This window comes from Prosopis cineraria, unplaced genomic scaffold, assembly GCF_029017545.1.
Source record: "Prosopis cineraria cultivar Desert tree isolate PC_DT_omini unplaced genomic scaffold, ASM2901754v1 PC5, whole genome shotgun sequence".
Lineage (NCBI taxonomy): Eukaryota > Viridiplantae > Streptophyta > Magnoliopsida > Fabales > Fabaceae > Prosopis > Prosopis cineraria.
Genome location: NW_026555336.1, coordinates 8827598 through 8843737, shown reverse-complemented (window position 1 = coordinate 8843737; position 16140 = coordinate 8827598). Strand labels below are relative to the sequence as shown.

At 31.6% G+C, this 16140-nt stretch overlaps 1 protein-coding gene and 1 pseudogene across 1 annotated transcript; both read right to left on the bottom strand.

Annotated features, from left to right (window-relative positions):
• Positions 1 to 7877: 7877 nt before the first annotated feature.
• LOC129310737 (carnosic acid synthase-like) lies at positions 7878 to 8435 on the bottom strand. The gene has a single exon (XM_054952655.1). The coding sequence runs from the start codon at positions 8433 to 8435 to the stop codon at positions 7878 to 7880; it is 558 nt and encodes a 185-aa protein (XP_054808630.1).
• On the bottom strand, positions 8166 to 14661 carry LOC129310736 (carnosic acid synthase-like; annotated as a pseudogene).
• Between the last annotated feature and the right edge of the window lie 1479 nt (positions 14662 to 16140).

The following is a 16140-nucleotide window of genomic DNA, read 5'->3' as shown; positions in this document are numbered from 1 at the left end:
TTTTTTTTTCCGACCCTCTTCTTTTTTTTACTAGATGGTTAGATTCCTTAATCTAGGGTTTAATCATCTTAACTTGTAAATTCTAGTGTGAATTTGATTTTGATGTAAATAAGGAAGATTGTTTCACTTAATTTCTTTCTTTAGATAGCTATGTTGTTTCGGCCACTATGAGTTTAGCATATAATCTTGTGTTTTTCAGTTAGTGAATTACTTATGTTAATGTTACATAATCTTGTGGTGTTAATGCTTGAATTGTTGAGTAGCTTGATATAATTTTGTGGTTGCTCAATTTCACTATTTGACCATGGCTATTAAGGGAGGATTTTGAGTGAATCACTTAGCTAATTTCTTCACTGATTGGTTAATTGAACTAGGGACTTTAATCTAAGTCCTAGGGAAGTTAGCTAATTAGATTAATTGGCTTAGGCTAATTTTCTTATGTTATGATAGCTTTAGTCAAGAGTAAAGGAAAGCTTAACTTAACCTAATCATGAGAAAATAATGAGTCCAAAATCAACTAATCTTTAGGGTTTCACTCTTGTGAAAAGGGAAGTTCATTTCACTCACTTTAATTAGCATTTTAATTACTTGTAATTAGGTAATTAGTTCAGATAATTAGGTGACTAAATTCTAACTCTTTGGGTGACTTATTGCATTAAATAAACTTTTGTTAAACTTAAAACCATTCCTTGGGAGATGACCTAGAGTTGGCCCTATATTGCTTTAGGGTTAGCTTTAGTTTAATTTTGAGGGTAAGCGACTAATTCCTATCAAACCTTAAGTGTAAATTGGGAGTTTTGGAATAATATGGGTAAATGATTAGTGATATTAATGTGTTTGGATGCTAAATAGGATTAATGGAGTGTGTTGGAAGAGTTGAAGTTGATGAAATGAGATTATGGGTATAATAGGTACCTAAAATTTAGTGATTTAGGGGTGTAATTAGTGTGATAATTGACAATTATCACTTAATTGTGTAGATTAAGCATTGCTCAAGTATTTTTACTCATGTGGAATATGTAGAGCAAACTTTAGACCATGATAACACTTTTTGTGACAAAAGGTTGAGGTAACAAAATAATTTACTCTATTTGATGAAATGCTTAACTTTGTGAATAAACATGCAATTTTGCCTATGTATGTTTTGAAAGCATTGCACATTGCAAAAGAAGGTTTTTGTGTATTTGAAATGATTTTAAAACAAAGAAAATTATGAAAGTTTCTTACATGAGTTAGTCATGGTTTTGATGTGAGTATGTGCTATGTATGAAAAGTGTGATCATGATCATGATAGAGGGTGGGGGTTCACCATAGGAAGGAGTAGAGGAAGTCCATATGACAAATGTTTCCTTTAGTGCCTAGTAAGGTACGGTGTTGAAGATTATCACCTATAGGGGATATGATGTTAGAGGTTAACGCTCCTTAGCATCAAGGATACAGTGTTAGAGTAATGATACCTTGATTCGTGTGTGGAATTCATAGTCTGGAAGTGAGATAGAATACCTTTTGTTAGGTGATCCTACCATTGAAGGTAAGCTTGGGTAATTATAAATATGCACTTAGTCTAATAGAGCCTATAGTTTTAGTCAGGGTGATATGGAGACTCGGATGGTAAAATGATCCTGTTAGAGTGAAAAATGACTTGTGTTACGGAAAATGATATGTTTGAATATGCTAAATGAGTATTTTTACCTATATAAGCTTTACTTGCTTATGTTGAGTTTGTTAATTGATAGTGGTGAATTATTTTGTTACTAAAATATTTATCTCACCCTGTAGTTATATTTTATAGGTTAGGGCTCTGATAGGGATAAGGGGAAGGAAGGGCCTAACGAGGAGTGAAGAGCTTTTTTTGTATAACTTTCCCTTTCATGTTTTGGTTTGTAATGAATGATATGAATGTTATGCTAACTTAAGATCATCTATTGTTTTGTAATCACTTACATGAGAATTGTGGTGTATGGGTGTGTATCTCAACCTAAAATGATATATCTATATTGAAATTATTGTAAGAGGTCGAGATATTAGAACAAGTGATATATTTGTATTGATTATGTGTTGGATTGATCAAAATGATGACTATGGTGAATTATAGATACCTCCTCTCTAATACTAGGAAATGGGGGATTTGATGGTCATTTTGTGTATGGATGGTTATGATTGTGATTGATTGGCCTATTGGGTTGTGTGTGGTCTATTTGAGTTGGTCCAAGTGGTTCCAGGGCTATTGGTACAAGGTTGTGAGTTTTAAACACCTTTAAGTGTGTTGTGGGTTGAAAATGGATCATTTTAGGTTTGGAGTGTCTAACTTTTTTTAATGGTTGAGTGTTTAGGTGTAAGACTAGTGTCAATAGCTAGAGGGCTTAAAAAGCTATGTGTGAACACTTGAGTTGCTCAAATTGGACATCGAATGTTGTGGAATGTGAAACGACATGCTCTGAAAGTTGGTCAAGAGTGTTATCATGATAACATGTTATCATCACGACGCAAATGGCCCAATGAGAGCCTTGGCTCTCTATGCCATCTGGACAATTGACTTCCACCAGGACTAAATTGACGATGATGATGAGGATTGAATGGTCAAGTTCCACCTAGACTAGACTGATGGTGATGACGGGCACTAGACGGCCAACTCTCGCTAAGATTGGACCGACAGCGACGACATAGATTGTATGGTTGACTTGCATCAGGATCGAATTGATGGTGATGACAAGCATCGAATGGCCGACTTCTACCAGGCCCAAACTAACGAGTACCAAACTATCGACTTCTATCAAGGACTAGGCCAATGGTGACTACGGTAGCCTGATAGTCGACTTCCACTAGGATTGGATTGACAGCGACTACCAGACAACTGCCTTTCACCGGAACTGGACTGATGGCGATGACAGGACCCAATAACTAAACTTCCACCATGTCCTATCTAGATGGAAGTCAAGCGTCCTACTCTTGCAGAAAGTCAGCTGTCTTGTCCCAATCGTTATCTTGGGTCTAATCTTGGTGGAAGGAAGTCGTCTGGTCCTCACTATTGCCTTCGATTTGGTCTCAGAGGAAGTTAGATCATCTTGTCCGCCTCAGCACTTTCGATTCAGTCTCGGTGGAAGTCAACCGTTCGATCTGCTTTATCGCTGTCAATTCACTCTTAGTAAAAGTCGGTCTTCTGGTCCCCATTGGCGTGATGATGGTCCCGATAGAAGTCAGGCTTCTCGTCCATGTGGTCATGTTGGTATGGTTCCCTATGGAAGTCGAGCATCCCGTCCCATTCATCACCAATGCCACAATCTAATTGGTTTTGATTGTTTTGATCCTAGTAAAAAGTGGCCATTGGATCGTTGACATGGACTAGTCTTTCAAATTTCTTTTAAATGCAAATATAGAATTTGAAATTTGAAATTGTACTTTAGATCTAAACAACAGATTTTAATATTTGTATTTTGAAATTTTATATCATTCAAACAAAAGAATTAAAATCTATGAATTTCACATGTGAGATTTCAAATATGGTATTTTAAATTAAATTCTCAACTTAAAATCCACCCATCCAAATGCAACCTATGGAATAAGAGATAACATAAAAAATTGACATGCCATTATAATTAAATTAGATTAGATAACATTCAAAGAATGGAGGCTTAATTGATTCGTGCGTTTAGATTCTCTATCATTTTCTAGCTCAATTTTCATTCTTTTTACTTGGGTCGAAAGCCCATCTCACATTTCTTATAAGATTATTTTGGGCCAAAAATTTTATCAAGCCTATGTGTGTAAGTAACATCTTTCTAGAGAGATATATATACAAACACATACCGAATATATATATATATATATAAATATAATTATCTCACTCATTGAGTCAAATTTAAAGGAAAATGACATTGAGGAACTTTGTAAATATATTAATGTCAATTAAAGATCTTGAAATATTAAAATACAAAAAAATCATGGTTTTATTTGTAATTAAAATATTTTTAATTATTTAAATAATTAATAGAAGGTCACTTATGAATTTAATGGTCAAGACTTAAGGTCTATAGATGTCATTTTTCACATATTCAAAAAGACTAAATTTCCCTTTATTCTAATATTATATTTGGATTTACAAGTTATACTATAAGTTTAAGTAAACTTTTATCCAAAATATAAAGTTGGATCATAAACTCATAAGAGTTTACCTTTATTAACAAATAGTCAATAAATATAGGATTAAATAATTAAAATACAAAATTTGACTATATAATTTGATTTAAATATATTTTAAACATTAATTATTTAAATTAAATCCATCTATATTAATAGATTATCATATTCAACATAGAAATTTTAAAATAGAGCAACTTATTTTTGGTATTTCTTGTTTTCATTTATTAATAATAGTTTTTTCTTTTTGAATTTTATTTTTCTTTGAACTAGGTCTTACCATTTCTTTAAGTCGAGTTACTTGCTCAATTTGGTAAAAACTAACAAGTTTAATTGAGTCACTCACCAGTTTATCAAAGTTTGCATCTAATTCGAGTTTATGGACAAGCTGACATAATTTTATAAATTAAATATTTAAAAAATAATAAATTTGAAGAGTCAACTCGCGAGTTTGAGAACAAGACTCTTAGGTTTGCAAGTGAATCTTCTCAATTTTTGCATGAGTTATTAAAATATAACATGTGAATATACAATCAACTTCTTTGATTGGTAAGGGATAATTTGATCTTTCACTGTATTTTAGAAAATTTAGGACACTTATTTATTAATAAATCCTTTATTTGGAACTTGGTTGTAATCCCAAAACCTGGCCATTTGTGCTTTAGCCATCTAGAGAAAGCATAGTCTCAATCAAATTAAATAACTTTATCTCAACTAAACTCTTAGCATACACTCCCCTCAACTTATATTATAAGTCATTTTCAACTACTTTACCGAAATTTAAAAAAAAAAGACAGTTAAGCTATTAACTTTATTTGAAAAATGGAATAAACTTCTAATTTTATCTCTACTCCAAATTTGCATTACATTTCTCCCTTGTAGTTAATGAATTTAAATAGGGATAGTATTGGACAACATAATTAATACACAGGGCATGCATTATATTAATGAGTTAATGAGCATTTTGGACTCTGAAGTATTACACGGAAAGTGCACTAGACCTTGAATTCCTTAAATGTGCAAAATGGACTATAAACTTCTAAATTTATAGCAAATTACCCCCACTGTTAATGGACTCTTAACACCATTACTGTTCACTTAGTGGGGTCCAGTCAAAATGCTGATATGGCAATCCTTGATGATGTGTCATTTATTAATAAGCACCACAAACCCTAAACTATTACCTGGACCTTAAACTTGAAAATTCAAAGAAAATTAACCTAATTGTTTATGTGTAGAATATTGACTATTATATAAACTAAATTAACCCAATCATTTAGGGTCTGCAGTGCTTATTAGCAAATGACACATCAGCAAGGACTGTCATATCAGCATTTTGACTAAGCTTCACTAAGTGAACAATAACACCATTATGGGTCTATTAACAATGGGAGGTAATTTGCTACGAATTTAAAAGTTTATGGTCCATTTTGCACATTTTTGGAGTCCAAGGTTTAGGGCACTTTTCACATAATACTTCAGGATCTAAAATGCTCATTAACCCTATATTAATTAATGACCATTAGCTTAATACATGCTTTTCACCAATATCTCCTAGACACTATATCTAATTCCATGCATTTGTGAGACTAACTTTACTACAAAAAATGACCTTTGGAGGCGACAAGTCCAAAAGTTGCCATTAAAGGTTCTTAGTAGTAACTTTTTACTGCTAAAAGGGTCTCCACCAGAAGTTTGGTCACTAATATTTTTGGTGGCAAAAGTATACCTTTGTCACTGCTGAAAGTTTACCTTTAGCGCTGACAATCGTCATCGTTAAAAGTATACTTTTGGTGGCAACTATGTTTGTCATTGCTAAAAACTATTAACAACTAAACTTTTAGTGGTGACCTTTTGGAAATGAAAAGTTGATGCTAAAAACCTTTAACGATGACTTTTGGTGATAAATTTTTGTCACCACCAAAAGTCATTTTTTCATAAAAAATAAAAGAGCCATCTCATACCATGTTTGCGCCTCCTCATACCATGTCAACTGACAACTTGTGCCACATCATCTACCACGTGTGCACCTCCCATGCCACAGCACTCGCCATACATGCCACATCACATGTTCATTGTGAAATATGCTTAAGCCAAGATTTTAATCCTTGACCTCCACTTCCTAAGCTTTAAATTTTCCTTTTTCGCCAATTGAACTAAAATATACCTGTAATTATTATATGTAAAATTAAGTATATATTATTTAATTACATACACATATATAAAATAATATATTATTAAAAATATATACATATATTATATTTTATTTTCATTTATTAACATGTTAAAATAATTTCTATGAGTGTGTGTGTGTGTGTGTATATATTATATTTTTAATAAAATATTATTTTTGTTAGGAAAATGAACTTAAAATGGAATAATTTTCAAATATTAAATAATTTTCTTATAAACATTTTTACCAATTTTTAAATTTTATTTTTTATTTTTAAATAAAAATAATTAAGTATATAATTTATTTATAAGTATGTATTATATTAGTTTACATGGATATTGCATAATCAAAATAGAAGGAATCTTGTCTTGACTTGATTTAAATTAGTTTGGACTTTCATTAAAGTCTCTTTAACAGAGTCAATTTAAAGATAATATAGAATACTTCCCAATAATTTTGCAATTTAAAATAAATAAACTTTAATAAGTTTATACATAATTTCATCCATAATTTTAAAACCTGTCAATTATTTTTCACCTATTCTATTTGTTGCTTATTTTAAATAACTGTCAAACACAGAGCGTCTTATTTAAATAATCCTGTAGTGATGTACAGTAGAGTTCAGCAAATGGAGTAGATACTATATGTATACTAAGCCAAACATCAGGTGCGCAATTTGTCAAGTAATTTGTAATACCATTTGCATCTTACAATATCTATAGGACTTTAACATTTTAATATTTATGCATAACTTTAATATTCTAATGTTATTTATTTTTTATTCTACATATAAATACCTTTAGTGGTAACAAATTTTTCAACTAAAAGTAATTATGCTTTTTATAAGAATAATTTTTAATTATTTTTTATGAAAATACAACTGTGCCACTAAAAGTAATTATATAAATTATTTTTATTTTTAAAATATTTTTTATAAAAATACTTTTGATGGAGATTGTTTGTCACCTCTAAAAGTAATTACATAAAATATTTTTAATTTTTAAATTTTTTTATAAAAATACTTTTGGTAGCGACGGTTTGTCGTCACTAAAAGTAATTACATAAATATTTATTTTTAATTATTTTTTATAAAAATACTTTTTGTCACCGCTAAAAGTAATTATATAAATTATTTTTTTATAAAAATACTTTTGACAGCAACAATTAAAGGTTATCACTAAAAGGGAATCTTTGGTGACAACAGTTAAATGTTGCCTTTAAAAATTTACTTTTGGAGGCAACTTCTAATTGTAGATGCCAAATGTAGATATCTGGTGGTGACTTTTTTTGTCACCGTTAAAAGTTACTACCAAAAGTTTTTTTTTTGTAGTGCTTATAAGATCAAATAAATAAATAAATAAAACTAATACAAAACAGACAAAAGAAATTACACCAAACAAACAAAGACATGCAGCCCATATGCAAGTCATATGCATCAAATCTTATCACCATTTATAAACATGACTTCTTACAAAAATTATATAATCAATGACTCATATTGCCACCATATTTTGTCCTAATAAGGTGACATGTTCGTTAGGGTATCATATTTGAGGATCATAATGAATCATGAATATTTCAACAAGACGCAATATATATTGTTTGGAAAATCAATTATGTGGTTTGCAAGTTCGCTCATGTCAACATGATTGTTCACATTTTGAATCAAATAACTTTCAATCGTGGTTTGGCCTTGAGGCACTCTCCAATCAAATGAATGCATTAATGTTGCAACAAAATACAACAAATTCTTCTCAGCCAAGGCTATTCCTGTACATATTCCTCGTCCAGACCCAAATGGTAAATAACCAAAGTCATTACTTTTGAAATCCAACTGTGAATCTAAGAACCTGGAAGGATCAAAATGTAAAGGATTGTCCCAAACATAAGGGTCTCTATGTATTGCCCACATGTTCACAAAAACACGAGAACCTTTGGGGATTGTGTAGCCTCCTATAGTTGCAGTTTCATTTGGACAATGAGGAACTAATAGTGGAAGAATTGGATACAACCTTGGAGTTTCTTTTAGAACAGCGAGTAAGTATGGAAGCTTGTGAATATGAGACTCTTCTACTGCGTTATCTTTTCCCACTATGCTTCCCAATTCTTGTTGGATCCTTTTCATCACGTTGCAAACTCGATTGTGATTGCAGCTTGTCAGTTCCACCCACCATAATGTCCTGTTCACATGAAAAGTAATTAGTAATCAACTAAACCACCTCCCCACATGACCATGTGTTAATTTATAAAGAAAATAAGACAGTCGATGCTTGTATTTTGATTGCGATTCATTTTTAATTCCTAGAATGTTATTTCGTTATTCCTAATCCTTTTAGTTTGATTCGTCTCAAATATTTATTTTTAACCATAAGAAATATTTTATATGATTGTTTTAATATTATTAGTTGCAAAATCAATTACATATGATTGTTTTAATATTTTATATGATTGCTTTATGATCTTCTCAAAGATCTGATCAAATTGCAGAGCCAACGAACCCATCTGCTTCTCCACTCCCTGCAAATCAAACCTCGCCAACCCGGAAAAGAAGTCCGACATGTTTGGCTTCCCCAATAGCTCCATCGCACGCGCCACCACTTCCCTGAACTCTGTTCCCACAGTGACCCTCTCTTCGCCTTCCACCGTCCCGCCCCATCTCATGCGGCGACCACGTTGGACACCGTCATAAACATCTGCTCCCCAATATCCACTGGAGACCCGACCCGACTGTACAGATAGCCCACGGTTTTCTGAACCTCCTTGCGACGGAGCACGTAGACGGAATCCAAGTTAGTGTTGCTGAGCATCCACTGAACAAGCACTTTCCTCAACATTCGCCACTCAGATCCATGCGTCCAAAGTATGTCTCTTCCACCGTAGGTCGACACCCTGCCGGCGAGCGGAACGTCACGGTTGGCGAAAATGACGTCATGGTCTTTGAGCACTTGACGAGCCATCGAAGGGGAGGACACGATAACTCCGTATTTGGAACCGAGTTGGAGAGAGAAGATGGGACCGTAGGTTAGAGACAAAGAGGTGAAGTATTTGTGAAGCTCAGGATCGAGAAATAGAAGATTGCCGATCAAGGGAAGGCCTGGTGGACCCAGCGGTGTGTTGGAGCCGTCGTGCTTGTTAAAGCAGAGCTATGCATACCAAGTGACTGCGAAAATGCCCCAGAAAGCAAGAAACACAAACGAGAAAGAATCCAAATGCGTTATGGAATCCATCGGGTTTTGAGAGGTATCACTCTGAATACTGAGATGTCTCAACTCCGAAGCAAAGAGATGGCCAAGAAGACTATAAGAAGAAAGGCTATCAATAATTTCATCCCCCCCAAAAAAAAAAAAAAAAAGAACGAGAAAAAGAAGCGAAAATGACAATCAAGTTCTAAAAGAAATAATTAAATTCAGATAGGTTCCAAGTAATTTTAAAAGGTCAAGGAAGTCCTATACTTTTTTTCACATATCAGAGTTATAGTCTAAATGACTAAAATGCCCCTATGATTAAATATAATATATACACTCATCAGTTCTAACATTTCCCTCTTGAACAAACTCTTTTTCGCTATTAATGAGAGCTGATGTGAGTGGTGGAGAGACATGTTGAAGAATACCTATTCTTGAAACAAAGTTGCGCGTAGAAGAGATGGAGTTGCCTTAATTATTAACTCAAGTAAGCTCTTATTTTTTGCCTATGTGAGTTTGTTTGGCTGGTGTGTTTAGATAAGCTTTTTTTTTTTGCAAATTCATGCATTTGAAAAAAAAAGATTGACTCAAGTAAGCTCTGATTTCTTGCAAAATGACACTCATAAGGAAAAAGATGGAATGCTTTTTTGCAACTGAACATGAAAGGTTTTTTTTATTTCACATTTCTAAAGATTTGGCATGAAAATTCAACATTTTGCAACTGAAAGTGTAATGATTTATCATTGAGTACTCATATTTTAAGATGGAACATTGTCACTATCTCATTGATGTAAAAATCGCTGATGTCAAAAGTAACTTGTTTCTGAGTAATATATTATGACATTTTATTTTGCTTATTGTAGGTTGATGTCATTAGGTAAGATGGAAAGTAGTTATTTAAAGAATTTTTTTTGTTATTTTCATTTTAGTAGAAATATTGTAAAAGATATGCATGAGATAAGGCATTATGATGGGGGGAGTTGTAATGGAAGAATGATTAGAGAAGGAATGTCTCTTGAAGAACTCGTTAGATTGATTTCATCATGCTTGAATTGTGATTTAAATGAAATAGAGTTTAAGTACATAGTAAAGTTTGATTGTAATGCATTTTTAGACCTTAGAGATGATAAAGGGATAAATCAATTAATGAAGTTGAATGATAATTTTTCTCATGTGTATATCATTGGGAAGATACAGCAAAATACAGATGCAACAAGAGATTCAATTGATGGGTAAGTTTTTTAATAGTTGAATGATTAATATTATGCTAACATAAATATGAATGGTAGTAATAAACATGATTTGAATGGAAATGCAGAGCAAGATGTTCAGCTGTGAATTCACATGCTACATAGGATGTTACAGAGCCATATTTGGTGGCAATAGACATGCATTTTGATATTAACATGTCAAGGAGAATTTTAGCTCTACGTTTAACAAAGTTTGTAGGAGAATGGGAAGGAACATCAAGAAAGAGGCCCTAAAGTTGCTTGATCACATTGCTTATGCAAGGCATGAGCATGAATTTCATATAGCCTTGGAAAATTTAAGGATGTTCTTGCCACAATTAGCAAGATGGGTTGAAAATCAAGGCAATGTTGATCGGTGGGCATTATCATTGTTCCCATTTCGAATATGGGATAAGATAACAACCAACTTAGCTGAATCATTCAATGCATGGATTCTTGAGGAGAAGAGGTATAATATATGTGCTCTTATAGACGAGCATAGAGACAAGTTGAGCAAGAAATTTTTTGCAAATAAGACAGTCATAAGTAAGTGAAAGGGCATAGTTGGTCCAAATGTTGAAGCAAAGTTAAAGGAAAAATTTTTGAGGACATAATTTATGATAATTCAGCTATATGGCTTACATATTGCATTGGTTCGGACACCATGTGGAGATGTATGTGTGAATTTGATACTAAAGAAATGTACATGCAAAGTTTGGCAAATATCTAGCATTCCTTGTCCATATGCTTGTGCAACCATTAAAGAAGTACATGGTAATGTGTATAACTATGTCGAGGAATCTTATATTCATAGCTCACAGGAGAAAATATACAATGGCATTATGCATCCTGTCGAGACCTATGACATGCCAAAGCTAAATACATTGATAGTATTTGAGCTCATAAACCAAACCTTTTTGCTGCTCTTAGAACATCATGACTAGTTGGCAGACCTCATCATGTGAGGATCAAGTCTCAATATCAGCAGAAGAAGGTTTATCATTGTTCTCGTTGCCATGAAGTAGGTCATACGCAAAAGAGGTGTAGAAATCCAAATCCAAATTGATGTTATTATAAATGGGTTACCATATGAACTTGAATTTGGGTGACATACATATATGGGTAGTTTTAGGGGTTTTTTTTGTTATATAGCAACTCCTCTTTTGTAAATCTAAGTTGATGTTTCTATAACATGATATTAGATCAACTTGTATTTGGTTGACATATATAGGTCTATGTAAATATATATAGGTAGTATTAGGGGATTTTTTGGTACATAGCAACTCATCTTTTGTAAATCCAAGTTTATGCTTTTGTGTATGTGGACAACTAATATGTGTAGATGCATGAGATGAATTGATACATGTAGCTTATATGTACAGTTCATATCTTTTGTGATCACTAAAAGTGTCTTCTTAAAATTTGAAACAGAGATTGCAAATTATTCGTAAGGAAGTTATAAATTTTGATATGTTAATTGTAAATTACTAGAGCCATGTCCTAAAATAATTTAGTAGCTTTGCAAGTTTAACAATTCAATAGTTCTTCTACCTAAAATTTTGAGAAGGAGTTGCAAATTATTCGCAAGAAAGTTGCAAAGTTGGGTGTCTCAGTTGCAAATTACTAAAACGTTGTCCTAAAATAATAAATTTTTTAAGAATTCAATAGTTCTTTGATCCAAAATTTTGAGTAGCAGTTGCAAATTATTTGTAAAAAAGTTGCAAAACTTGGTATCTTAATTGCAAATTATTAAAGCATTGTCCCAAAATAATAACTTTTTTAAGAATTCAATAGTTCTTCAGTCCAAAATTTCAAGTAGGGTTGCAAATTATTCGCAAGGAAGTTACAAAATTTGATGTCTCAGTTATAAAATACTAGAGTGTTGTCCTAGAATAAAAACTTTTTTTAAGAATTTAATAGTTCTTCGATCCAAATTTTTTAGTAGGGTTGCAAATTATTCATAAGAAAGTGGAAAAAATGAGGGTCTTAGTTGCAAATTACTAAAGCATTATCCTAGAATAATAACTTTTTTTTAAAAAAAATTCAATAGTTCTTCGATTTAAAATTTCAAGTAGGAGTTACAAATTATTCACAAGTTAAAAAATTTGATACCTCAATTACAAATTACTAGAGTGTTATCCTAGAATAATAACTTTTTTAAGAATTCAATAGTTCTTCGATCTAAATTTTTGAGTAGGGGTTGCAAATTATTCGCAAGGAAGTTGCAAAATTAGGTGTCTTAGTTGCAAATTACTGGATTGTTGTCCTAAAATAATAACTTTTTTTAAAAATTTAATAGTTCATTGGTCCAAAATTTCAAGTAGGAGTTACAAATTATTCATAAGGAAGTTGCAAAATTAGGTGTTTCAGTTGCAAATTACTGGAGCGTTGTCCTAGAACAATAACTTTTTTAAGAATTTAATAGTTTTTCGGTCCAAAATTTCAAGTGGGAGTTGTAAATTATTCATAAGGAAGTTGCAAAATTGGGTGTCTTAGTTGCAAATTACTGGAGCATTGTCCTAAAACTTTTTTTAAGAATTCAATAGTTCTTCGATCCAAAATTTTGAGTAGGAGTTACAAATTATTTGTAAGGAAGTTACAAAATTTGGTGTCTCAGTTATAAATTACTGAAGCAACTTCAAAATTTCACCAACCAAATAAGGTGTTTCAGTCATTTCTCATTATATTAAAATGCCATTTAAGGATTTAACTGATATTTCAGAATTTCTTAGGACTTAACTAGTATAAAATTGATTATTTGAGACTTAATTGTCATTTTCCTGAAAAAAAAAGGCTATGAATAATATCCTAGTCTAGCTTGTTTTAGTGGTAGTGAGAGATTTCGTACGGGTGCATGTGATGTAATTAAAAGAAAAAATTAATTATTTAATTTTTGTTGTTTTGATTTAATTGTAAATCATTCTCTGAATTTTGATATTTTATAATTTAATTTTTAAAATTTTTACTCGATTACAAATCAGTCTCTTAATTTTTTTCTGTAATAATTTAGTCTTTAAAATTTCAACTTCTTCAATATTTATCCTTATATTTTAAAAGATAAAAGTATAAAAATTAAAGTTATTTTAAACTTTTAATATTTATAATTTTTACAAAGATTAAAAGGGTTTAATAATTTAAAATATTTGTAATAAATTTTGATATATTTCTAATTTTGATAATTTTATTTTTTAAAATATAAGGATAAATATTTAAGAGGTTAAAATTTTAAGGATTAAATTATAAGAGGTAAATTTCAAAGACTGATTTATAACTGAGTCAAAACTTTAGAAACTGAATTATAATAAATTAAAATTTAAAAATTAATTTATAACTAAATTAAAATTACAAGAATTAAATAATTAATATTTTATAATTAAAACTCCTTTATGACTCATTTGATACAAGGAAAGATAGTGAATGTAACGGGAATTACATAGCATTTGTTTGGTAAGGCATTTAGGAACAGCTGGACAAAATTTATTTTTTTAATTTAGTAAAATATTAAAAAATATAAAATGATCAAACTATCCATTAAAAAAAAAAAAGTCCTTCCTCATCTTCATCTTCTAGAATCCCCACCATCATCTTCACTGAACCAAGGCCAACGTCAGAATTTTGTCTCTTCCTTCCCACCATGAATCTAGCACCATCTTCTTTTTTCTTAAACCTCAATTTGAAATCGAAATCTTGCCACTTCTTTTCTATTAGAAATCTAGGACCTTCTTCTTCTTCCTTGAACCTAGACCCATATCACACCATCTTCGTGACCCAATGTTGCTGCAGAAGGTGGGGGACGCCAACTCGCCGATGTCATTGGCAGAGATGGAGAGTAGGTAGGGGAGAGGAAGAAGGAGGAAGGGTCGACATATTGGCTTGACATTTTAAGGGCAAAAATGTATTTTCTCAACGATTGCAAGAGGTCTACATCGTTATTCATACGGCCTAATCATGTAATCGGGATGCCGGCTTTTAAGAGAATTAGGTAGCCATCATGTAATCTCCTTTCCTTTGTAGAGGTGCAACCAAACGCCAGGAATTAATAAAAGGCACGAGGAGGTAATCCTCACAGGAAACTGAACGACACGGGTCATTATTTAATTTAAATCACAAATATATCCAGATGATGAAAACCCACAAATATATTATTTGATTAAATCAGAATAAATCGGGCATGCGTTTGGTGTTTAAATACATAAGTAAAGGTGCTTTTGCCGGAAAAAAAAAGGGGGGGGGGGGAGAGAGAGTAAAGCCGTCCTCGCAATTTCTTCAGCTTGCGAGCCCTGGGAACGTTAGGAGTATCATCACTGATAACTAGAGGACTATATGGGTTACTCTTTTGGGGTTAAAAAAAAAAGAATTGAATTAAATTTAATTTATTTTTTTATATGAATTAATTTTTTTTAACTTAACTCCATTTTTGTAGATTGATCGATTAAATAGATCAATATACCTATTCATTTATTTATTTTTCATTAATTTTTTAAAATTATATATAAATGAGAAATTCTAAATCATGTAATAATTAAAAAAATTCATCTCATAAATGTATGAGATTAATCAATTCTATCATAATTCATTTTAAAATTTACATGTCTTTTAGGGTTTTATGTGACAAAACTCCCATCATTTTTTACTTTTTAATAAATAATATAAGTTAAATGGGCTAACCTTATTTCATCAAGGCTTAGTTCACCACTTATTTGGTTCGGGTGAGAAAAAATTTATTTTTATATAGGTCTATTTTTTCAACTCGATCTGGCCCTTCTAATAGATGACATTAGCTCCTTAAGTTTGGTTTTCTCATACGTGAATTTCCTTGTTTCTTCTAATGCTTTTTTCTTCCTAGAAATTACCCAAGGGGGCAAACTTGGGAAATTTCCTTTTCTTTCATTTTTATTTGTGTACTGTTTTCTGGTTTCTGTTTTGTTATTTTTGTTCAACCATATGTTTTAATAATCATAAATTCAAGAGAGAGGGGTGTTTGTTATTTGTACATATTTAAAGAACTACTGAAGTGACAAAACATTCAAGAGCATGAAAATCAAGAGATGACTTAGCATAAAAAGGTTTATTTATTTTCTTCTCTTAGATTAAATGTAAAAACTATAAGAGCTTAATCACATAACTTTAAATGGTAAGAATGCATTTTTTTTAGAATCAATCTTAGGCTCATAAGTCATTTGAACTTAAATATCAAATCTTTAGAATGCACTTGAACCTATCATGCCATTCCATGCTCAATTTGGAAAGATCCATGCGTGTTTTGACTACCCTAAGTGCATGTTAAGACTTAGAGGAATTCAAAGCTAAACTAGAATGAATCTCACTTGAATTAAACCATAAAAGTTAGACACTATACTATGAGTCATTGCACACTTGAATTGGAGAGATCCACACTTGTTTTGGCACCTAGGTA